Raw genomic sequence first — 25,642 nt, 5'->3', positions numbered from 1 at the left:
AATCCCCCTGTTAATATCTTCAAGGGCTGTATTATCGGGAGTACATACAGTAGTGTATAGAGCTTTCACTTTTTTTAGCTAACTCCAGGGCATGTGCTATTATTGGTTTTTTAACCGTTGTTTTCCATTAATAGCTGTTCAAGGTTACGTTAAATGTTTTTTTTGCAGCCTTAGTCCAATTTTTTTTTTTTTTGTATAAGAGTCTACATCACAAACATGCCTCCCTAATTTCCACTTTCTGCTGTATGGAGCCAAGGTAAGTCAAGTAATTGAAGCCGAGTTAACTTTCCTCCACTTATCAAGCTAAAAAGTGAATTGAATTGGGCAGCAGTGTGGAGTAGTGGTTAGGGCTCTGGACTCTTGACCGGAGGGTCGTGGGTTCAATCCCAGGTGGGGGATGCTGCTGCTGTACCCTTGAGCAAGGTACTTTACCTAGATTGCTCCAGTAAAAAAACTGTATAAATGGGTAATTGTATGTAAAAAAAATAAATAAAAATAATGTGTAAAAAAAGAAAAAAGTAATAATAATAAAAAAAAATTTAAAAAATGTAATTGTATGTAAAAATAATGTGATATCTTGTAACAACTGTAAGTCACCCTGGATAAGGATGTCTGCTAAGAAATAAATAATACTAATTAGTGAGCCGTGTTCTACAGGTGTTTTCACTTGGTTCTCCCTGTGGAAAGGGGAGACACATGTAGCACAGCTACTGTACCTGTCTATTTTCTGTTTGCTAGAATGCTTCAACTACACAGTTTGCAAGATTCTTTTTTATTGCTTGTTGGAATTATGGAAAATGCTTGAAACCACTCCAAAGCACTCAATAGCTCAGATAATAAATATGCATTAGCAGTACAATCGAAACAGTGACCAGCTGTTGTCCTAGAATAGTCATTCAAATCTGCAGTGAGCAGCAGGCCCTAGAACACACTGGCCAGCAATACCAATACATTATCAGCAGGGATCCTAGGAAGCCGTTTGCTGCGGAAAAACGCAGATTTTCTATATTTTCGGAGATAACATAGGCTTTTTGTTTGATTGATAATAACCAAATCGGTACACACATAATATATAAACATTAACACAGGCAACTGCTTTAAATCTACGGAAACATGCCTGTCTAATAAAACTGCTTCCGGTATTCAAGTTCAGATTACTTCAGGTCAGTTCAAAGATGCTGAAAACAATAACAATCACCCCGAAAGATCGGGTCATCGAGTTTGGCAAGGTTGAATTTCACATCAATGGTAATGTGCTGTTTTGTGCAAGGCTGTAGATTACACTTGTTAAACAGGACGAGGCCGAAACAGCAGGGCCATCGTCATTGTAATACAAGGTTACAGTTCAAGAATAATTAAATATATAAAATAAAATACAACGTAGAAACACAAAGTGTAACAAGAACAACAATAAATACGTCCTGTGTTAACTGTTACCCAACAGTAATAACGTGGCAGGGAAAACTCATTTTTAGCCTTTTAGTTTACTTCAGAATAACACAGATTTTTTTTTTTTTTATCACGGAAGACTAGGATCCCTTATCAGCCAGCAATGGAACAAACTCTGTTTCAGCAGACACAGTGCAGCTATGGCCGAAAGTTTCTCATCACATAGAATTTTAGGATTGAGACATTTAACAAAAACTATATGAACATAATTTATTTAACATTGTGTAGTCAAAGAAACTACAAAATGGTATCGCAAAAGTCTACTAGAAGCCATAATAATAGTACAGTATTTCATGTTAGATTTTGAAATATCACATTTTCTGCTAAGTATATGGAAAACTACAAAGCGGTATGTAATTCAATATGTTAACGTAACATTATTCAGCAGGTCTCATTTGACTTTATGAAGCAAAATGAGTTAATTCTATAGGGTGATGCTAAACTTTTGGCCATATTTTTGGCTGCTCCTACTTCTGTTTCAGATGCTTTGGCTTGCCAAACCACTGCAGGTTATGTCGTTTTCTTGTGACAGTCTCATTCCTAATCTACTGAGATAGATGTATTGACCTGAACTCCACCCCTAAATGCAATTAGAGCTTGAATATTGGTCCCTGTTGTTGCAGATACAGAACTTCAGTACAAGCTTTACAATTCCATGATAGTGACCCTGGCCATGAAAATAAAAGTTGCATATATCAAAAACATATTTTCCTCAGTTTTTACTAAAAGCTGTATATTTGTGCATGCTGTGTTATTTTTGTTCAGTTTGTGCCTTTTTTTAACTTTACAGCCATTTAAAGTTACTGTTAAAAAATAAAAAAGCAACATTTTCAGAAGTCCAACTTTCATACATTTTTAGGTTTAAATGGTAGGATAAATGTTTTAGTTATACATTTGTAAATATGCCCCATTTTAACTCGATGGGTTTGTAATACCAACTTACTAATATTAAATTTTCTTGGGAAAAGGAAAATATTTTACAGTGATTCAAAATAATGGTGTTTATAATAAAACCAAATGTCAAGTCCATAACATGTTCTTGGTAAGGTTTTTATAAAATCAACTGAAAATGACTTCCTTCTGTTTACTGATTTTAACCTTGTAATTTGAGTTATAGCTACCTGGGACTGAGGGGGCTATCTTAATGGAAGTTGGTGGGCATGTAAATGCCAAGGTGGATTTAATTTCACACTTCCTTCCCACATGCAGTATCTGTTCATCATCACCTCTGTGCCCTACATCGTGTGTCATTGCCAGAAAATCTAATGCTAACATGAACAATCCATAGAAAAAGTCTGTAAAAACATCAAGTGGCTTTTAACTGTTGTGAATAGATGATGACATTATTGTTTGTCTACTTGACTTGGTTATAAAGTTTTACATTGTATTAACAAACCATTCCAAATGTTCTGAATAAGCATGCAGAAGTTTTGTTATTGGTGGCAAGTTTCCTTCGAGCAGCAGTTGAACATGAAGCTAGTTCCAGTACTTTGTCCTGACACCATTGCACTGGCATGTTGTTGTCTCTGTGGAGCCCAGCTGTACAGAAACTGAAACTGGCAAGCGCTGTGTTGATAAAGGAGAGTGCAATGCCATTGGATGCCCCTCTGGCTTTTCTCTTTGATAGTAATATTGTTTGGCATTACTCCATAGTCTCCCAAGCTCATAAAGCTGAAAGCTGAAAATATCTGGAAAAACACGAACAAACTGAAAAGGACAAACAAATGACATACGGCTGCGTTTCACAGGGATCTCCTTTTATTATAAAACATATTCAGTAACTTACCCGCTGGTGTAGTGTTTCAGAAGTGTTGCCAGGAGCTCAGCAATAACAGATGGTTACACTGCGTTTTATTTAAGAACTCTACAATCTCTAATGGGACTGCTGCAGAGTTTTCTAATTCCTGACCATTTCGTCCCACTGTAAGCTACTTCAGTATGAAAACATTGATAAAGACTTCTCTACAAACAGTTTTGAGGATATATTTGTTTTTATTTTGACTACTGCTGTAAGTTATGATTGAGTGTTTAGCTTTATGGAAAAAGAGGCTGCATAATTTGTATACAGTAGGATCACTCGTAACATTCTGAACTCTCGGAGAACTCTGAATGAATAAACATTTGGGCACCCCCAGTAAAGAACAGTATAGGGAATGAAAATCTGAATTGGAAAAGGTTTTAAAAACTAAAATGAATGTTCTCCCACTGAATTTACTCTACAAGTGCAATATATTTTTCCACAGGCTTGCAGTCTCTAGATTGATTTTACATTTAAAACACCATTACATTTAGGTGTTGTACTCAAAAGTGGGACAATGATAACACAAGGACCTATTGCTAGGTCACCTGAGGGAATGGTGAAATTCTCCCCAGACAAAAGCGTATTTTAATTGCAAAAGCAATCCCAGGAGGGTTTAGGAAGGGTATTTTATTAAATACTAGAAGATAACATTGACCTGTTAGAGCAGAATGAGAAAGCAAGTACTGCAAGGGTTCCACAGGAAGTATGATATCTACAAAGGCTTTACTTTGTTAATCTAATTGAAAAGCTCCCTGTGTTCTTCAGACATTTTACACAAAGCGTAATAGAGCGTCTGACCTTTAATAAGCAGTTAGGTGGTCATGGTGCCCTAAGGTCCAGCTGCAAGGCATCATTCTGCTTGCCCTTTTTATAGTACATTTGGTTTAATGTTCTATAATGGGGGGGAGGGGGGTGTCTTTAACACATTGGTGGCACAGTATGTGTCTTTTTCAAAATTTTGGAATCTCCATATTTTTTCTCATTTTCTCCCCAATTTGGAAAGCCCAGTTCTTTTTTTTTATTTCAACCCGGCTCACCGCTTCCACCCCCGCGCTGACTCGGGAGAGACGAAGACGGACACACACGTCTTCCGAAATGTCTGCTGTCAGCCATCCGCTTCTTTTCACTCTGCAGGCCCGTCATGCAGCCACCTCAGAGCTACAGCGTTGGAGGACCACGTAGCTCCGGGCAGCTTACAGGCAGGCCTGCAGGCGCCTGGCCAGTCTACAGGGTTTGCTGGTGCGCGGTGAGCTGAGGACACCCTGGCTGACCTAAGTACTCCCCACCTGGGCGGCACTCAGCCAATTGTGCGCCGCCCCCTGGGAACTCCCGTCCATGGTCGGCAGTGGAATAGCCTGGACTCGAACCAGCGATCTCTAGGCTATAGGACGTATCCTGCACTCCACGCGGAGTGTCTTTACCGGATGCGCCACTCAGGAGCCCCTACAGTATGTGTCTTTTAAAAGCTATATAAGGAGCTTTTTATTTTATAGTATTACATGTTCCCATGTAACATTTTGACCGCTTTTTCAAAAATTTTAAATTGCATTCCCTGCCTCAAGATGGCTTCACATGTACCTGCATGGACCTCTCAGAACTACATTTCCTATCATCCTGGGATGGGAAATGTAGTTCTGAGAGGTCCATGCGGGTACATGTGAAGCCATCTTGAGGCAGGGAATGCAATTTAAAATTTAAAAAAAATAAATTAAAACAATACACACACCTTACATAAAACAGTTGTAACAACACATGGGGACATGTAACACAATAAAATAAAAAGGGCCTTGTATACTCTTTAATGCCAACACTCTTTAATGCCCTCACCCAAGGGGCCTGGTAAACGTACATCCATCACTAGGTAGAGGTTTTTGCTCATCCAAAATTTAAATATGGAATAGCAGTGGTCAATTTATTAAATAACTTGTTTGTTGCTGCTTGAATAGTGAATATGGCCAAATAAGCCCTGATGTAGAGTACGAGGAACATTTGTAATCTGAATAGTTTATTGCATGTTCTGTACTTTGGTTGCCCCAATACTCAACTGCTGCCTCCAGTTGATTTTCTATTGTGTTGCTGATTCTCGTTTACACTGTTTTACTACACGCTGCACACTCTTGGAGCAGTGTTTTGGAACGAAGTTCCCACCAAATTAGGCGTCGTATCTTACTTTGCGTTTGCTTGCTGTGGTAATAAACGATGGATAATGCCACTTCGTTGGACACCTTGGCAACCTTTTAGGAAGCAGCATGTTTGTACTGCAGGCTCTAATTAGCAGTTTCTAAGGTTACCGGTTTATAATAATGTGTCGCTTTAAACACTGTGCTGGAAAAGCAAAGGTAACGGTTGTTTCACAAATTCCAACATTGTATTCTGTGTTTAATACTTTCAGGCGCAAATCCATTTAAAACAGTTTTGAATGACAATTTTTCATAAGATTTTAAACTTTAGCAATTTATTTTTGTCTCTTGACTTGATGTTGAGTTTAAATTCTAGAAAAAAGTCATGGACCTAGACAGGTGTCCTCAGATACTTTGCCATGAAGATTGCCATCACAATTTTTTAATATATTTTTTAAACTGTAGCACCTTGTCTGGATAACTGTACTGTCAATGTTTTCACGGCATACTGTAACACGCAGCTATAATACTATGTTAGTGCAGCTTATCACATTTAGTCCTTTAGATATTCAGTATACTCCTGGGATATGGAATGGTGCTAATATTTAAAAAGACTTTGGACATTGCTGAGATTAACTTATTTCCAGCACATTCCTCTATAACCCAATCAGTCTCTGTTCTGGTTAAAAAAACATGCTTCAAGTAGGATAAAGCATTTTCTTGTTTATGATGTTTAGTAGGTTTTGTTTCAGCTGTCAGTCATGACAAAGGAAATTGTCATCCAGTCATTAATCTGACAACTGTGAAATATGAAATTCAAAGAAGCTTTGGGAGGGAGGGCTAAGTATAAATAATGACCATCCGTCTGGATAACTTGGCATTCGAATATTCACAATGTTTTACAAATTTGAGTGCCTTTGTATAAAAACTCCCTTTGCATTTAAACATTGTCTGTCATCAATGTTAATATAAACTTAATATAACAATTATTTTAGGTAATTTTCTATCTAGGTAACTATGTATTACAGAGTTTCATGTTGGAAGAAAATGATGTTGACGGAGGACATTTATGTGTGTGTGGCGGAAGCTGAGCCCGAGAAGATTGCATGCTGTTTCGATGTATTTTATAATAATCTGGTTGTGCTACTTAAATCCATGAACAAATTATTATTTGGGGTTTCCCACTAGCTGCTTGTAGCTGGAATAAACCATCTGACCTCTTTTAACATTGTTTTTCATTTGGCAACAAGACTAGTTTAAGTCAAAGTGTTGGTGGGGGTGGAGAGGCAATGGTTAGGGGCATGAGATTTACAAAGCCTGGAGGAAAATGGCAGGGCTCCATGAGTCAGAAACCTACGCTAGTTTAAATGGCAAAATCATTTCCACTCCCACAAAAGGAGAAAATCCTTTTTTTTCAGTTTGTTCGTGTCTTGTAGTAGAACACAAGTTAACTTTTTTTTTTTTTTTCCTCCAGTCAATATTTAGCTTGGAGTGCTGACAAATCAAATATGGGTTTGCAACAGGCTTACTGTACGAGTACTTAAGAGAATCCCAGTAGTGTACTAATCTATAGTGTGTATACAGGTACAGATCTCTTTCCCTTCTATGGTGAAGTGCACCATTTCCAGGAAAAGGATGCTTTGCTTCCATGAAGGCTGGCAACTGAACTGTGTCATTTTATGTATCTGTAGCCTGCAAAGCAGGGAGATAATACTAAAATGATGCTTAGTATGTTATAAAGGTCATTGTCATACAGGTAGGCTAATGCATATACAAGGATTTTGGGGAAACTTCGAACCTCCAGGTCAAGATCACAGAAAACCAACCCAGTTCTCTGTTTCCAATGTATCTAATGTGGATACAATTTTGTAGAATTAAACAGATAGGTACAAACTTGGTTCATATTGCATTTGTAAAACTGAATAAAACATGGGAGACAAAAAAAAAATATATATATATATATATATATATATATATATATATATATCATCTTTACATCAGTCATGAGGCACAAATATTCTTTATAGTTTTTCAGCACATGTTTTACATATTTGTTGAAAGGTTATATGACAAGAAACTTCACCAAACTTTTATTATTTATCATTCAGTCCTATTTATGTTTAGGGCTGCATTTGACTATAATGTTTCACTTACTGTGCGCTTATTATGTGATTATTAGGACATTGTATATGTGCCTGCACTTTTTTTTTCCCCTTTTCCCGAAGTTGATCTGGAGCTCTACCAGGACAGTAATGCATAATAGACCGCTCAGAAGATTTAAATCTGATTTCTTGAAATGAACATAAATGGCTTCTGGCATTGATTCTGCACTGTTCAATAAAATCACAAATATTTTTGCCTAAAATTATTGTTGTTGTTGTTGTTGTTTTCTTCTTAAGATCAACTTTCAAAAGTGCCGCTGTTTCAGAAAGGTGTTTTTTTCCCCCCTTTTTGTTTTGAAGCAATGCACTATCCGCAACCTTTTTTGTTTTTGATTGCTGTCCGAGTCTAAATGCCACTGGATCGTAGCTCGACATACAGTATGTGATCTAATGAAACATTGCAGGTTTGCCACCAGTAGAATGCAAAATTATTGTACACGATCCGCTGCGGTAATTATTGTAGATTTTGTTTTATTCATTTTGGACACTCGCAAAATGTTCACTCGCTTAACAATATCAGTTGAGATCTCCTAGGATACTAAACCCGCCCCATATCTGCCAGTCAGTGAGGAGAGCCCAGAGTGGTTATTGGCTGCTGTTAAGTGTCAATCAATAAATCCTGTCCAGTTTTCTTTTTGAAATTGAAACAAGCTTATAAATCACATCAGGAACCTGGACCGGTACACATAACTTAACTGGATTTAAGTGCAGGGTAAAAGTACACAAAATACAGTTTTCACAGTGAAAAATGAATTTCATGGTCCGTGTCATGTTTTTGACGACCATGAAATAGGTAAGGGCTTAAGTAATGTACCCTATAAATGTAAGCAAATCCACGTGTGTGAAACACTTCTCTGAGCACTCCAGTATGTGACGCATTTTTGGTTGTGACGTGGTATGTAGATTGATTAGGCCTATACATGTATGAAAGGGATATTCTACATATCTTGGTTGCGATGTGGGCAGTAAGTCAATTAACAATAAATCCACATACATGTATGAAAGAGATATTATACATATTCAAGTATGACGCAAAATAAAATTATTACAGGAGTTGTCGCTGTCGAGTTCCGTTGCAGGAAAGGGTAGGCTACCTCTAATATACTTTTTTGGAAAAATGACGATATAGTTGTATTCACTGGAGGTAATGCAAATCTAAGTGGCTATGCAAAGTCATGTAAAGTTTTGATTAAAATATGATAGCAAAAAGTGAAATGCATCTCTGCAGCCGTGGCACACTGGAAGGGACTGCTGCTTTCGCTAGCTGGGTCACGTAATTCATAAATTATAACCAACATTAAATTAAAAAAAAATGTGAATAGGCCATAATGTTAATGTAGTTTTCAAACCTTGTTTTTTTTTTCTCTTTTGGACAGTGGGGTTGATTTTTTTCTTTATTTTTTTTTTTTCTTAATTTACCATTATGTTTATACTGGAAATGTGTCAAATTTTACACAAAACAAGGCAAAGGCTAGTGACGGCAGGAATGTCAAAATTGGAGAGTGATATATATAAATGCCAATCAAATGTGTCTTACAACATCAGGATTTGTTTGAATTATTTGAGTTTTTTATACCCTGCTCTATAAAAAGAGGACTTATTTTTCCTTTAAACTGTTACTGTGAGGGACTTATTATTATTATTTTTTTAAGCATTTTAACTCTGTAATGATCGATAATCGTTGTTAGAATTTGCACGATAATCAATGTCAACGTCAGGGTTCGATTTACAACACTAATATACAGACGTGCTCAAATTTGTTGGTACCCCTCCACAAAAAACGAAGAATGCACAATTTTCTCTGAAATAACTTGAAACTGACAAAAGTAATTGGCATCCACCATTGTTTATTCCATATTTAATAGAAATCAGACTTTGCTTTTGATTTTTTATTCAACATAATATTGTAAATAAGAAAACAAATGAAAATGGCATGGACAAAAATGATGGGACCGCTAACCTAATATTTTGTTGCACAACCTTTAGAGGCAATCGCTGCAATCAAATGTTTTCTGTAGCTCTCAATGAGACTTCTGCACCTGTTAACAGGTAGTTTGGCCCACTCTTCCTGAGCAAACTGCTCCAGCTGTCTCAGGTTTGATGGGTGCCTTCTCCAGACTGCAAGTTTCAGCTCTTTCCGTAGATGTTCGATAGGATTCAGATCAGGACTCATAGAAGGCCACTTCAGAATAGTCCAATGTTTTGTTCTTATCCATTCTTGGGTGGTTTTAGCTGTGTGTTTTGGGTCATTATCCTGTTGGAGGACCCATGACCTGCGACTGAGACAGAGCTTTCTGACACTGGGCAGTGTGTTTCGCTCCAGAATGCCTTGATAGTCTTGAGATTTCATTGTGCCCTGCACAGATTCAAGGCACCCTGTGCCAGGCGCAGCAAAGCAGCCCCAAAACATAACCGAGCCTCCTCCATGTTTCACTGTAGGTATGGTGTTCTTTTTTTGAAAGCTTCATTTTTTCATCTGTGAACATAGAGCTGATGTGACTTGCCAAAAAGCTCCAGTTTTGACTCATCTGTCCAAAGGACATTCTCCCAGAAGGATTGTGGCTTGTCAATATGCATTTTAGCAAATTTCAGTCTGGCTTTTTTATGTTTTTCTGTCAAAAGTGGAGTCCTCCTGGGTCTTCTTCCATGGAGCCCACTTTTGCTCAAAAAGCGACGGATGGTGCGATCAGAAACTGACGTACCTTCACCTTGGAGTTCAGCTTGTATCTCTTTGGCAGTTATCCTTGGTTCTTTTTCTACCATTCGCACTATCCTTCTGTTCAATCTGGGGTCGATTTTCCTCTTGCGGCCACGCCCAGGGAGGTTGGCTACAGTTCCATGGACCTTAAACTTCTTAATAATATTTGCAACTGTTGTCACAGGAACATCAAGCTGCTTGGCTTTACCTTTACCATGCTTGTCTATTATTTTCTTTCTGATCTCCTCAGACAACTCTCTCCTTTTGCTTTCTCTGGTCCATGTTCAGTGTGGTGCACACAATGATACCAAACAGCACAGTGACTACTTTTCTCCATTTAAATAGGCTGAATGACTGATTACAAGATTGGAGACATGTGTGATACTAATTAAAGAAACTAATTAGTTTGAAATATCACTATAATCCAATTATTTATTATCTTTTCTAAGGGGTACCAACAAATGTGTCCAGGCCATTTTAGAATATCTTTGTAGAATAAGCAATAATTCACAGCTTCTTTGCTTTATTCTATGACATACCAAAGGCATGCAAGTATACATGATAAAATAGCTTTTAATTTCATCACTTTTCAGGAGGAATGAAGCATTATTTCAATGAGCTGTAAGGGTACCAACAAATTTGAGCACGTCTGTATATATATCGTATATCAGGTGGCTTCTAAAGTAGTGCACATCTATAAAACTGCACACTGGAGCCAAAAGCTGCATCAAAATAAAGTAGGCCTCAAATGTGTAATACGGTAGTACAGAAGCATTTTCCAAAGCCCTGCTGTGACTAGTAAGCAAGTTTTGGGAAGCAGCCAGCCAGCCCGCATGCATGCCATATAATTAATCCTCTTGTTGAAGACTCTTCATAAATTGCATACAAGAGAATGATGTGGTGTTGTGTTACTGTTGCAGGCTCGTAGGAAGGATGTGTTTATCCAGGAACGATACGGGCGGTTCGACATCACTGACCCCTTCCTGGCTCTGCAGCGTGACTATGAAGCAGGTGGAGGAGAGAAGGAGAAGAGGCCCATGTGCACCAGCCCCTTGTCAATCCTGGAGGCAGTCATGGCCCACTGCAGGAAAATGCAGGAACGAATGTCAGCGCAGCTCGCTGCTGCGGAAAGCAGGCAAAAAAAAGTAATGCTAAATCAAGCCTTGGTGTTTACTGGTATTTGTTTGCTTGCTGGCCCTCTTCTACAACATATTTTTTTTTATTTTCATGAGTTACGACAAGATATTTAATTATTTGTATCCCCTTTTCTGTATCGTAACTTCCTCCTGCCCCTCAAAAAAAAATCCCTAAATTGACTGACCTGCTTCTCAATCACATTGTCAACACTTTCCCAGCCACACATTGCTGGGATTTGCTGTATTTGGCAAACAGACTTCTACAGCAGGTCAAAGGTAAATACTATTTGAATATCCATTTGAATTTTGAAAGAATATTCAAATATGGGGAATATTAAATACATGTTCATCCACACACTTATTTTTACATATATGGTTACCCACTCATTCTGTTCCTGTTTCAAAACAAATTCACTGCAAACAGTTAATCTCAGGTGTTGTACACAGCTTGCATACCTGTAACAGAGTTGCACTTATTTCACAATGGTCTGAATAAACAAAAGCACTAAATATGCCCGTTCTACAATATGAAGTGTAGTGATCTGAGCTTTATAAGAGGGGATCCCCACTGAATGCTTACCCTTGATGTTGCCGAGGGTATGATTTTTAAAGCCCATGTTGTACTGTCAAACAGCACTGCTTTGAATCTTGTTCAACCAGTTGGAGCACTCTCTTCACCTAAGTCCTTTTTTTAATACAGTTCTGTTCTCTTTCCTTTTAAAAAATAAGAATTCGAATTGGAGATCTTTAGTAAAATGTAATGGGAACTTCTCTGTGCACACCTGCTGCTTTAAATACTGTATAATTTCCTCTTGTGCTTAACAGTGCGTGGATATTTCAAGGCTTGGACTGAAATACATGCTGAGTATTTCATGGACCTGAGCAAAACTGTTAGCGGCATGTATCTCCTTACTAACATAAGAGATTTTGAATGGTTTGGAGCAGCTGTGAAGCCTCACCATGCTTGGCTTGTATATTTACCAAGGTTCATGGACCCCTGTTCTGTACTGAAATAGCATCTCCTTTGGGAATGAAGAGCCACTTGCCTAATGACGGTGAATTGAATGATGGAATTCATTTGGATTTAAAAATATATACATGCAGCTGGTTGTTATGGTGATAAGTGAGAAAATGCAAATGGTTGTCTTGGAGACCAAACAGCAATCTAAGAGTGAAACCAAAACATTACCTGGCTTTAAAGAATAAATAAGGTGATTAGCATTTGTCCCGTTTTGGCCCCACACAAAGCTCGATTCCATGGCCCCTAGTCCCTATTCTTACCAGTAATACTATGCTATTGTATCATAACTTACAAACAGGGCAACAACAACACTATTAAATGTATTGTATTTTACTACAGCAATCACAAAAAATACACTCAGAGTTAGAAATGAACTTTTTGTGCTTTCGCAGCAGCAAAGTGCAATTCTAGCTGAATAATCCAGTTTTATTAAAAATCTGGAGAATGATCGATATCTGTGCAGTCAAAGGTTTCTGCAACATTGTAGAAAGTAAATATTCTTTTATTTAATTTCACCTTCAGGCAAGAAAAGCTTCTCTCCCCTGACGCTACTGTGACAGGCACAGTCAAAAGCAGACGCAAGGCAATACTGATGTTAGGGCAGCCCAGTAAATTTCCCTTGTAGTTGTAGTCGACCATTGCAAGAGGCGAGGACGATACGTTCCCTGGAAACACATTTATTTGTATTTGTTTTCAGGTTCATTCAAACACGCAGCACGCGTGTGACACACTTATACTTGTAGTCCCCTCAAGTTTTCAGCACTAACAGCACGGGGAAGCAAAGTAGTGTGTTGAAATGTGTTAATTTTTAAATGTCTTGCAGTTTTTATCTTAAATCGTGAGGTACATGATTACAAGCCACATACTGACAAATTTGCACATGGCTTTAAACCCCAACACGTTGTTTTTTAGTCTGTTTGTGGCTTGTGGCTTCTAGATAAAATGAACGATAAAATGAGTCCTTCGTTCTGGTGCAGACTTGAAGTGAATATTAGCTTTTTTATAGTAGCTAAGCCACGACAACAGAGGGCCCCTTGCTGCCTCAGGGCCTCATGCAATTACATGGGCTGCGTGTGGCTAAAACTGCTGCTGGTCATCACTTGGCTGAAAGGTGACACCGCACTTATTACAGAGAACATTGTCTGCAGTCATTGTCCATTCTAATTGAGGTGTAACACAGCCAGGGATTTTAATAGAACCTTATTAGTAAAGTGACTATTTGGCTTCATAGAATATTTAGTAGGTAAACAATGTTAACTATCTTCAGGTCAAATTACTATATTGTGTATGTATACCTTGCTCTGGGTTTAATGAATATGAATGTGGACTTATGTACAGAAATTGATATATCAGTAGACTCTGTGAACACAGGAGAAACCCTATACACCCCCTCTATCAGGCGTATAAGATTACTGACTATGACCCTCCATCCCTGCAGTGCAAAAAAACAAACCTTGTCACCTGAGGAAAGTAGCCTAACATTTGTATTTAAATATAATACAATAAATAACAACAGTCCTAGATCGGGATATTCATTTATTCTCCAGTAATAAGGAATACACTATTGAAGAAGTTGAGGTACAGTACAGTATATACAAACCCTTTTCTCCACTGTTAAGATAAACACATTTTAAAAGTGACCTTTTATGGGCAGCCTTATTCAACACTGCATGTTCAGTACCACTGCACCAGCTACAGTATTCCCCTGTAATGATGATTTCCTTTATTCATTTTCTCTCTCCCAATGAGATTTCATAAGGTCATATATTTTGTACATTTTGCTTCTTTTGTAAAAGATTATTATAGAATTGATCATTTAGATATTATTTTTCATTTATGATAGGTGTTTCTCTTTTTCCTCAGTTTCTCCCTTTAATCTTAGGGGCAGAGCCAATCTAAGTTTCTGTTGCAGTTGCAATATATTGCCACAACAATGGTTTGCTGTTTGTAGATTGGCAGTTTGCACATCATCCTTTCAAGCATTAGGAAATTCCACCCCTCGGATGCACCTGGAATTCAAGTTGACAGTGAGAAATTAAATTCACAGTGACAGTGAGATATTCAGTTATGCTATGTAGGTCACCAGGTTTCCGATATTCATGTTTGTTTTAGCTTATATTGTGCTGCTTGTTTTGGTGCGCAAAAACAATATTTATTCCACCTCTAGAACTCTCCATGGCTGCCTCATTACCTGCAAAGAGAGACGAAGCCCAAGCAGCTGTTGGGTGCACCCACACAGCCGGTATGACTGAATCACAGGGAGAACCTTGTGTTCTGCTGTTCCTGCCCCAGGGAGCAGTTCACACCCAATCACCTGGAAATCAGTATATGCTGTTTAGACATAGAGAGTAAACAGCAAGTCCTGTGTTGTTACTCAGATTCTTAGCATTGGAGTGAAATGGTCTGGGGTTAAGCATTGCAGTTGCATGAAGTCACAGGTTTTCCCATAGCCACCGAGAGAATGAATCAGACATTACATGAAGTAATCTTCTAAATAACACACTACTTTTTTTTTCTATTTTGAGATGAACATCTGAAACTGATTTTGTTTGTTTATTTATTTACCCTTTTTTAATACAATTTGTATATGTCTTTGCTTGTCAGCTTCGGCTGTTTTGTAGTTGTGCCTCTTGGATGTTTGTTTAAAGGTTTGGTATTAACATACTTCCTTCTAGTTAAAATTCTTCAATCTTGAGTTATTGCACTTTTGTGTATGGTCCGATTATGGGGGAGGGGAAGGGTTGTCCCTCAGGATACAGATCTTTATTGTTTACCCACATCACTTTGATCCTTTTTCCCTTTTTTAATTATTTAGCATCCTCAAACTACAGTTCAACCTGGTCTACAAATATGTGTTTAGCATAAAATTACATGATATGAATCATTTTAAAAGCAAAAGAATGCACAAAGGCCAAAAAACAACAAACCTCTGTATTGGTTGTCTGTTTAAAAAAACATTGGTATTTATTCACCCATTTATTGAACCAGCTAAGCCACCGTCTTGTACCACGTTTCCATGAACCCCACCATACCTCAGTTTCCATGTTTTTAAATTACTCGAGTTGGCTCCCAATCCGGGCGGGAGCCTGGATTCTCTGGTCTGATTTCACTCCTCGGGCTGGGAGGAAATTGCATCACTAAATGTCAATCAAAAATGCAGTAGGGGGCGGGAACATACTGTATAACGGGACATTTTGGCTGGTATTAAATTTGGTGGATTTGCTACATTTAGGGATTTTGACGTTTTTTCAATTGCCGTTTTTCACTTGTACGGGCACAAAGAAAAATGCAACGCAGTTTTGTATTTATACTTTTAATTCCAAAAAGATTCCCTTAAATGTTTACTAAATTAAATCTGTCTGCTAAAACAGTATTTCATTTACAGTAACTTGTTATACTAGTATCTACAATGCCATTGCAGCAACTTGGAGAACAAAAAAGGCCTGCTAATAAGTTAGACTAGCAAGCACTGGTAAGATCAGCTCCGTTTTATACGGTTCAGAACTAATTGATTTTAACGTTTTGTTTTGTTTATGGACTTTGTGATACCTGCACGGTGGGTGTCTTTAGTAATATCGAACATATCGACAATAACAATCAACCATTTTGTTACAGACTTTCTAACAAGTCTGGCATAAACAATTTTGTCTTAACAGAAAAAAAGAACAGGCCTACTACAGTAACAGGTGCAGTTGACAGTGCCTCAGGGTTTCTGATCTCATCGGATCAATTCCAGTGTCTTTCTGAAATTGAAATTAATGTATTTTATATATATATTTTTTTTTTTTATTATTTTAAGCTGGAGTTGGAGAAGGCTCAGTTACAGAGCCTGGAGCAGGAACACAAGAAGCTGTCGGCCCAGCTGAAGGACGAGCGTGAAAAGAACAAGCACATCGTCACGATGCTGGTGAAGGAATGTAAGCAACTGGCTGCCAAGGTGGTTGAGGAGAGCCAGAAATTCGATGACCTGTCGGCCAAGCTGGAGGAGGACAAGACGACGAGCCGGCTGGAGGAGGAGCTTTCAGCCGAGAGGCAGAAGGGTCAGCAGATGGAGGCGCAGATGGAGAAGCAGCTCTCCGAGTTCGACACGGAACGGGAGCAGCTGCGTGCCAAGCTGAGCCGCGAGGAAACACGTGCAGGAGACCTGAAGCTGGAGAGTGAGAACCTGAGGAAAGAAGTGGAGCAGCTTAGATCTGAAAAGCCAAGCAAACTAAATGTCCCTGCCAACCTACCAAACAAAACCAAGTGCTGGACGTCCATCGGCGTCGGAACAGACAAACTAAATTTGAGGACAACCTCTTGCCAAACAGACATATCACTAGCTGCAGAGCACAGTATTGATGGTTTGAAGAAGTCTCCCATACTTGTAAAAGCTTCCACTATGAATTACACCAGTGGTGGAAATCCAAAATTGGGCGTAGCAGGAAATGCAGCCAAACATGACAGGGGTTTTCCCCACTGCAATTCAGTAGCGACAGCACAGACTGAGAATGGGTCTTCAGTTGGTGGAGCCCCAGAGTCACAGCACCAAGTCAATCCACCTGCAATGCACAGTATAAATTCACCTGCTAACTCTACCACTTTGCAGACAGGCCTGAGTCCCAGAGTCCAGGCTGCACGCTTCAAGTTTCAGGCTTCTCCAACCGAGCACGAGCAAAATGGAACAACCACCCAGAGCCCCCCATCCAGAGATTTGTCACCCACAAACCGTGACAACTTGGCTGCCAAGCAGCAAGCCCGCCACACCGTCACACAAGTTCTTTCAAGGTTTACAAGCCCACAGACTGCCACTTTGAGGCCTGTTTTACCCCATTCTGCTTCCGAAGGAGGACCTTTCCCCGGCCGAATAGGCCATCCACAAATTGGCTTAAAGTCTCCAACAGTGACGAGAGTTGACAGAGGGAATCCACCGCCTATACCGCCCAAAAAACCTGGCCTGTCGCAGACCCCCTCTCCTCCACACCCACCTATAAAAGTGGTGACTGACGGGAGCCGATCCCCCAACACTGGGCTGGGAATTCCCTCCAAACCAGTGCCCCCTCTTTCCGGATCACTTCAAGGAATGCGCCTAATAAATGAGGAGATTCTAATCAAACCCACATCGCCTCAGGTACCACCCAAACCAGCCATCGATATCTCGGGGGCAGGAGTGGGCATCCCTATCCCAGCCTTGGCCACATCTCAGGTGGGTGCCTGGCCCTCCCTCTCCCAAGGGCCGCACCAGTCCGCATGCTCAGAGTGTCCCCTTGCCATTCCCACCTCCTCCACCGCCATTGCCTGTAGCTCCTCCATAAACCCTGTTAGTCCTTCATCCTGTAGACCCTGTGAGACAGACAGCCTACTGGTAACAGCCTCAGGTAAAGGTATTGAAACATGCTATCAAATTAGTTCTCCAGACGGTGCAGTTTTTCAAGTCAAAAAAACTTTGTTTCTCTGTATTTAGTTTCTCCACCCAGTCTCTAGCTAGTTTTCTTGTTGACACTGACATAGTCGCCTCTTGTCATCCAAGATGTCCACCTGTAATTTACTCTTGCAAAGTTGGATTTTGATGGTTTGTGTGCTCTTCCAACAACTGCATGTAGCGAACATTTGAAAACAGGGACAGACATTCCAAGAGGCCTCATCAGTTCTTGTGGCAGTCAAACTAACAGTGTCATTTTGTAGACTTGCGGTAGAAGAAAAGAAATACGAGAAATATAGTGTTGTTGGATAGAGATGCTGCACCTTTCATAAGCAATCAGTAAACTTCAGTAAAATAATTTATTGTATTGGCTCTTCAAAAACCCAAAAACAACGTATTCATAGGGGCCTTTTCTTGAGTTGCACTGAAAGGGGAAAAAGTCAACAGAATTGCGTGGCTGTAGAGTTCTGAAAGTGCCTTCTTCATGCATACCTTCCTTTTCATTCCCTTTCGGGAACTTTTATCTCTCTGCTTCTACAAAATTCCATTCTCACATAAGCAATACTGTTTTTTTTTTGTTTATTTTTAAGAGTAATTAAGTATTGCTCATGTATCATCAGTGACTGCTGATGTGTTACAGGAGAGTGAAAGGATGGGTTCTACAAGTAACAAGCTCTGCTATCTGAAGCTGATGCCAGAAGCTGTCTTCTCTCCCTTTGCCCTTTATCACTGCATGTTGTGCAAGCCTTAACGAATGCTCCGTTTTCACTAACTGTTATATTTGTGATGGCTGACTCTGTACTGTGCATTTAACTACTGTACTTCCTGAAATTGTTCAACTTCAGACACTGACCTTAGTTTGCAGCATGGTGTTAGATCTTTTTCTTTTTAAGCAAAAATGGTCTGTATAAAAAAAATTGAAGTGTGTGTTTTTTTTCCCCCCAGAAAGACATAATGTGTTGGTGTATATAATTTAGAAATGCTTCATAGTTCAACCAGACCAAAAGTCTGCCAGCCCACATATTCACACATCTTGATGATAATGGTGTACTATACTGGTGGAAATGAAGATTACACCACCATAATAAGAGGATATAGAAATGCAATATTAAGCCGTACTCCAGAGTATAAAAGAAATGTTAATTTTCAAGGTTTGTTGTGTTTTAATATGAGTATATATCAACACATTTTATTCATAAAAAAAAAAAAAAAAAAAAAAAAAAAAACACAAAACAAAACTGATGGATACGGCACAAATCTTGTAAAAAAAAAAAATGCTGCCCATTTTAAAGTTTCTATTTAATAATGGCCTGAGAATAAAAGATGGACAGTGCTATTTTAAATCATATTAGCTGGGACACTTTGTCATTCACAATAATAAAGGGCAAAGTATCTTGGTCTGCTTCAGTACACTGTGTTATAAAAATGCTTCTGTATTTGAATGTACTGAATCTTCACTAGATAGTTTCAGGTGTAAATATCTAAACAGTAATTGTGTGGATGTGATAAAAAAAAGTCTGAACGTGATATTTTCACAAAGGATTGTAAGTCAGCTTGCTTTGTTCCTGTTAGTCTTACCACCATAGCCTTGGGAAACATGAAACAAACTGTGGTAGTATCTGTACACACAATCCACTGCAGCTGCACTTACAACCACCATTCATTCTTATGCTTTGATTGGCTATGCATGCTGGATATTTTGCAATTATGGTTACATGTTAGTTAATTGCATGGCCCTCCATAATCGAGAGGGAATCTGAAATGACACATTTTACATTATTCTTATTCCTTGATCATAGTTCAAAAAGGTAGTGCAGTACATAATAATACACTATGTGTTAGTATTTAAAACTGTTCGATTTTGGCTGCAGGAACACTAGTGTGGTTATGTATACAGAAATGTTCGTTCCCCTGCTTTAATGGGGCGACTTGGTTATAAGGAATTATAGGCTATGTTCATACATCTGATTACAAAGGAGTAATCAGGGAAAGTCTTGATCTCAAGTATTAAATCAACGTAATTTAGATATACATAGTTAAAACATAAGCTACTTGTGTTTCACTACTTAATCAGTTAAATGCAGGCACAATATAAACTGTTTCTTCAACTTGTATTTATTTTTTATTTTTTTCTCCTTTTCCAGTCCTTTGAACACGGAAGGGTACACAGGCTCCTCTGTACATTGCGTAGCAAACTCCATGCACTTAACAAACTCTCTTCCAAAAAAACAAAATAATACTGCCAAAAACACAGCTAAATACCTTTTTACTAAGTCCTTCTTTATTAATAATCCCGTTTGTATTTTCCTCGATTTCCTACTATTGGTTAAAATGTGAGATTACAGTACTTACATTAACCCTTTTTCTCAGGTTTACAGCTATATAGTTCTTTACTATTTGCATCTATGCAAATTGATAACAAAAATAATGTACCCAGGCCCCCTCAAGTTTATACAGAACACGCAGTACTTTTGGTTTCTGTAATGTTTTATTTTTAACATCCATATAGAAACAAGGCGAGGCTTGGAGAATCCACTTCGAGATTGAATATTTTGTGAAATGAATTAATAATACAACTAATTTTATAATCATGTAATTCAGCTATTTGTCGGAATGAAAGCTGTTTTTAAAATCATTATACCTGCATTCCACAGCAGACAGACTAGAGATGGATTACATATATGCCACACTTCTAATCTGCATGATGTTTTTCACAAGGACACTGATTGTTTTAGAATCTTTTTTTTTTTTTTTTTTTTAATTCATGGCTTTCCAAGTGATGGCAGGTACATTGTAGAACATGTTAATGGTATATTTATGGTGGGATGAGTATCCTAACACAATAAACAATAAAAGTGCATTGTAACTGGGAAAGAGTTAATATTCACTAAAAGCTAAAAACTAGCTAGAAAGCTAGTTCTTTTGTAGAGCAGTATAATTTTTTCAAATGACCGTAGCCTTTAGATATTGACCTCTTTTTTTTTTTTATGGATACAGAAGAACCACAGTGATGGAATTATATTTTCACCTGATTCTAATACATTCCATTTTTGTTTTAGATTCTTATTCTTAGAAACTAAAGTAGTCCAATTGCAAGAACAGATTCATACCCTCTGAGGCTGAATATCCACAGAGTATCCATATGGCAGTTTAAAATGTGGAAAGCAGGTTATCATTTGTTAATATATTAAGCTTCTGCTGTTTCTCACTTCCTCCCTGTAAATGTTGTCACTTTAACTCACCACAGGCTGGTGTCCCTCCCTAGTCCCCTCGCTAACCTGTGGTGGTCCTGTCCCCCTGGCTGGCAGGCCCACCCTTCTCCACCAAGCTGCTACCCAGGGAAATGTCACTTTATTGTCAATGCTGCTTAAAGAAGACCGATTGGATATTAGTCACCTTGATGAAGATGGAAATTCTGCCTTATATTCTGCTGCTAAATATGGACACACAGGTAACTCCAGAATTGTTTTGTTGGTTTTATGATTTACATACGTACATCAGCTAAATGTCAGTATTGAAACTTTGCACAACTGCCTCTGGCTTTGAACTTTCTTTCATCCAGATGTCTTAAGTGCAAGGTCTATAGTGTTGTGGTTTTGAAGCCATGGGGAGGATCCGACAAGCAACGTGAAAGCATATTCCCCAGAAGAAATGACATATTTTTACATGATATGTAATATTTGTAGGAATTCCTGTAAGGAGAGATGTGTCACTGAGGCACGGGCATGTGTGTGTTGGGGGAATATTGGGTGGCAGGGAGGGTTCAAATGTTTTTCTTTTTGTAAATCTGCTACTGACAGCACTAATGCTATAGTTTATACAGTAATCTGGTTTTCATGCACTATTGTAACCTGTGATCTATGGCTGCCATGTTGTAGTCCATGTGACCTTTTGTTTTTCCAGATGGTAAAGCAAACCCTTTTGAGATTGCAGTTTTACGTTTGGTACACAATTGTATTATACCATTGTCTAAGTCAAATATATGGCACTCCGAAGTACTTACTTTTTTTTTATATTTGCAGTGTCCACAATGACTACCATCCTCTGGTCCTGTGATCTTTAATTTTCTGCACTTAACATATTGACTGTATTGTTGTTATTGGCAGCTGCTGGCCAGTGATTGTCCAATACCTTTAAGTAGCCAAGGGAGGCGTACTAGAAGGATTACTGTTTGAAAGTTTATACCTCTGACAAAAGAAAAAGCTGACAAGTCCTGTCATCTAATACCTTTAAGAAGCCTTTTGGTGTAATCTCTTTGTGGGCTTCATACTGGCCAAAATATCCTTATGATGTTCTTCAGGTTGAAAATAATAAAAGATGACTTGAGGGGGTGAGCACAGTAATTACCCCTCTGCAATTTTAAGGTATTTTTTTATTGAAAGTAACTTCCTGTGTCCACTTTATCCTGTCATAAACCAAGTACTTAAAGCAAAATAGTGCCTTGTATGACTTGGCTGCTGTTTTAATCATTTTCTTAGTTTGCAGGGGCAAAAAGTGACTCGATTGTTTTTGATAAAGTAGATGATGATGATGATGAGGTGTGTGTGTGTGTGTGTGTGTGTGTGTATATATATATATATATATATATATATATATATATATATATATATATATATATATATATATATAATTAGTACAATATAATATAATATGTTTTGCAATCAAAAAAATCTCTCCTAACTAGAATAGTGATGCATTGATTGATTCTTAGTCATATGTCTTGCACTGTTGCGAGTCATTTGGTGATTTAATATCTCATACTGGCACATGCATTTTGTACTCTGTTGCTGTGGTACAGTTAACACTGCTGTTTTGTTTTACAAGGCAATGTGTGCATCTGTTAGTACAATATATGTAATAAACACACTGGCGTGTGTGAAACTTGTACCTCCCCATCATTTCATTGCTAATTTTGAAATTGACAATCATTTTTTAAATTGTGTTTGTATTAATGTATCTATTTGTTCTACCACATATTCTCGATTTGAGTCTGTGGTTGCACTGACCGACTATAGGCATCCAAGGCATTTTGATTGGTCAGATATTGTTGCATTATTTCAAATGCACTTGAATGCATTCTTGTGAGTAGGCTGAATTATACATACTGAAATCTGTCATGCTGCTATTTACAGTGCACTGATGCCTGCATTACTCTATGCTCACCCTTCATTCATGCTAAAAGACTTAAATATGTATTCAAGGACATATGGCTGGACCAAAGGCAGAGAGTAAGGCTGCTAACATGAAATTATGCTGATCCTCTGCATGTTTAGAGGGTGTTTATATTATGAACCTTCATCATAATCCCTTTTTTTTTTTTTTTTTTTTATACATTGGAGCTCTTTTAAAATATATTTTCATATTGACACTAGACATGTTTTCGCTGGTGCCCCTTCTGTTGAAGATCTTGTGGTGTATTGCTTGTTGTCTATACTTCAGTTTGGAATCTGCAGGTATTTCAAAGACAAAGCTGTGGAAGAAATGTTTAAAACATTTAGAGACCACCATAGACAGATATCAAAGTACCTGCCATTTTGTAGGAAATAGGTAACATGCAAATGGGCAGGGCCACAATCATGAATAGCCTTTTGTAAGCAACATTTTAAAATCAATACAGTGCTTCACAGGAAGCCATTGTAGTAATCTTAAAGCTGGGGAAATGTACCAACTGATTCAATGAGGCATCTAGGAGACCAGCAATCAAGGAATTACAATAGTCAAGCCTAGAGGTTACAAAAGTGTGAATTCATGTCTCTGCATCAGCTTGGGAAAGTACGGGCCTCAACCTGGCTATATTTCTGAGGTGCCAAAAATAAATCTTAGTAATTGGATGTAAAAAGATGGATTGAAAATAACTCAGATTCCTGGCATTTGAAGCAGGAACTCAGTCTATCATCAAAAGGAATAACAACGGAGAGAGCCGTGCCAAGGTAACCAAAAAGTAAAAGAGAGAGAGAGCTACATTTGTATTCGTGTTCATATAATCCTACCCGTATGATATTTATATTTTATTTTTGTTTGTGAAGTTTCTGACACAAAAATCATGATAATGGAACAAAGTAAGATATGAGAAATAGTTTAAAACCAAAAGTCAAATGTAGAAATAAAAAAAAAAAATCTTGAATACTAATTGGATTTATGATTAAGCATAATTTGATTTAAGTGCATTTTATTATATAACCATGCACATAATTGTTTTATGTACAGAAGCAGTGTAAGTAATGTGGGCAGAAGCAAATTATGTAATTAATGTAATATCTGTCTGATAAACCAATTTACAGAATTTTAGAAATGTAATCTGGACTGCACTATACTGTTGGTTTTGTTTAATTATTTTGGAGGGGGCTTTAAATTGAGAATTTGAGAGTATAGAAAACAGACCACAATAGACACTAACCAAGAAGGATATACCGTATTTAGATTTTTGCTTTTAAGATAGCAAGATAGCATACAAATGAATACTATTTGATTGTGCCCCCAGTTAGGACAATGGTGGAGGTTTTGTTTTAACATAAGGTCATGAATGATAAAGACTGTTCTGGACTTCAGTCGGGTATTACTGTAGACCAAGCAATAAGGATATCATGAATGTGCCCATGCTGTTGTAGCTGCAGAAGGCAGCCCAAATAACTACTAGCGTTTAATTATAGGAGTGTACAAGGAGATGATAGTCCTCTGATACAATCAGATCTGAGGATGTGTACTAGTGTGGGGTACGATTCTCTGTGCCTCTAGCTATATCTATTAGTGTATTGAACAAGTGTTTTTGGTCTGTGTTGAGATTAATACAGGTATTTTAAAAATATATATATGAACAGGTTATAATGAAACATATATTACATATATATATAGTGCCATGAAAAAGTATTTGCCCCCTGTCTGATTTTCTGCATTTTTGCATATTTTTGACACTGAATGTTATCAGATCATCAACCAAAACCTAATATTAGATGAAAGGGACCCTGAGTGAACAAATAACACAAGAATTTGATACATATTTCATTTATTTATTAAAGTTATGCAACACCCAATGCCCCTGTGTGAAAAAGTAATCGCCCCCTCAGACTCAATAACTGGTTACGCCACCTTTAGCAGCAATAACTGCAACTAAACGCTTCCTGTAGTTATTGATTAGTCTCTCACAGCGCCATGGAGGAATTTTGGCCCACTCCTCCATGCAGAACTGCTTCAACTCAGTGGCATTTGTGGATATTCGAGCATGAACTGCTCGTTTCAGGTCCTGCCACAACATCTCAGTGGGGTTTAGGTCTGGACTTTGACTAGGCCATCATTCCAAAACTTTTAAATGTCTTGTTCTTCAACCATTCTGATGTAGACTTGCTTGTGTGTTTCGGATCATTGTCTTGCTGCATGACCCAGCTGTGCTTCAGCTTCAGCTCACGGACGGATGGCCTGACATTCTCCTCTAGAATTCTCTGATACAGAGCAGAATTCATGGTTCCTTCAATGATGGCAAGGCATCCAGGTCCTGATGCAGCAAAGCATCCCCAAACCATGACACCACCACCATGTTTGACCGTTGGTATGAGGTTCTTGCTGTGGAATGCAGTGTTTGGTTTTCGCCAAACGTAACGGGGCCCATGTCGGCCAAAAAGTTCCACTTTTGACTCATCTGTCCATAGAGCATTGTTCCAGAACTCTTGAGGATCATCCAGGTGCTTTTTGGCAAACTTGAGACGAGTATTCATGTTCTTCTTAGTGAGCAATGGTTTCCGCCTTGCTACTGAATCCCATTTTTGCCCAGTGTCTTTCTGATGTTGGAGTCATGAACACTGACCTTAGCCGAGGCGAGAGAGTCCTGCAGATCCCTGGATGTTGTTCTAGGGTTCTTTG

The 25,642-nt window shown here is 38.3% G+C and overlaps 1 protein-coding gene across 4 annotated transcripts in view; it reads left to right on the top strand.

Moving 5' to 3' along the window:
• The window catches only part of LOC117415478 (cortactin-binding protein 2-like), a 63,932-nt gene that overhangs the window by 12,634 nt on the left and 25,656 nt on the right, over window positions 1–25,642 (top strand). For 3 of the 4 annotated variants that reach the window (XM_034025910.3, XM_034025908.3, XM_034025911.3), the window contains 3 exons: window positions 11,151–11,375; window positions 16,187–17,750; window positions 21,036–21,239. In XM_034025910.3, the coding sequence (XP_033881801.3) occupies window positions 11,151–11,375; window positions 16,187–17,750; window positions 21,036–21,239 (1,993 nt within the window). The remainder of the gene's footprint in view (window positions 1–11,150; window positions 11,376–16,186; window positions 17,751–21,035; window positions 21,240–25,642) is intronic. The other variant, XM_034025909.3, reaches the window with a different exon arrangement.

This window comes from Acipenser ruthenus, chromosome 7 (assembly GCF_902713425.1).
Source record: "Acipenser ruthenus chromosome 7, fAciRut3.2 maternal haplotype, whole genome shotgun sequence".
Classification (NCBI taxonomy): Eukaryota; Metazoa; Chordata; class Actinopteri; order Acipenseriformes; family Acipenseridae; genus Acipenser; species Acipenser ruthenus.
The sequence above is the reverse complement of the archived record's forward strand: the minus strand, read 5'-3'. Positions and strand labels throughout refer to the sequence as shown.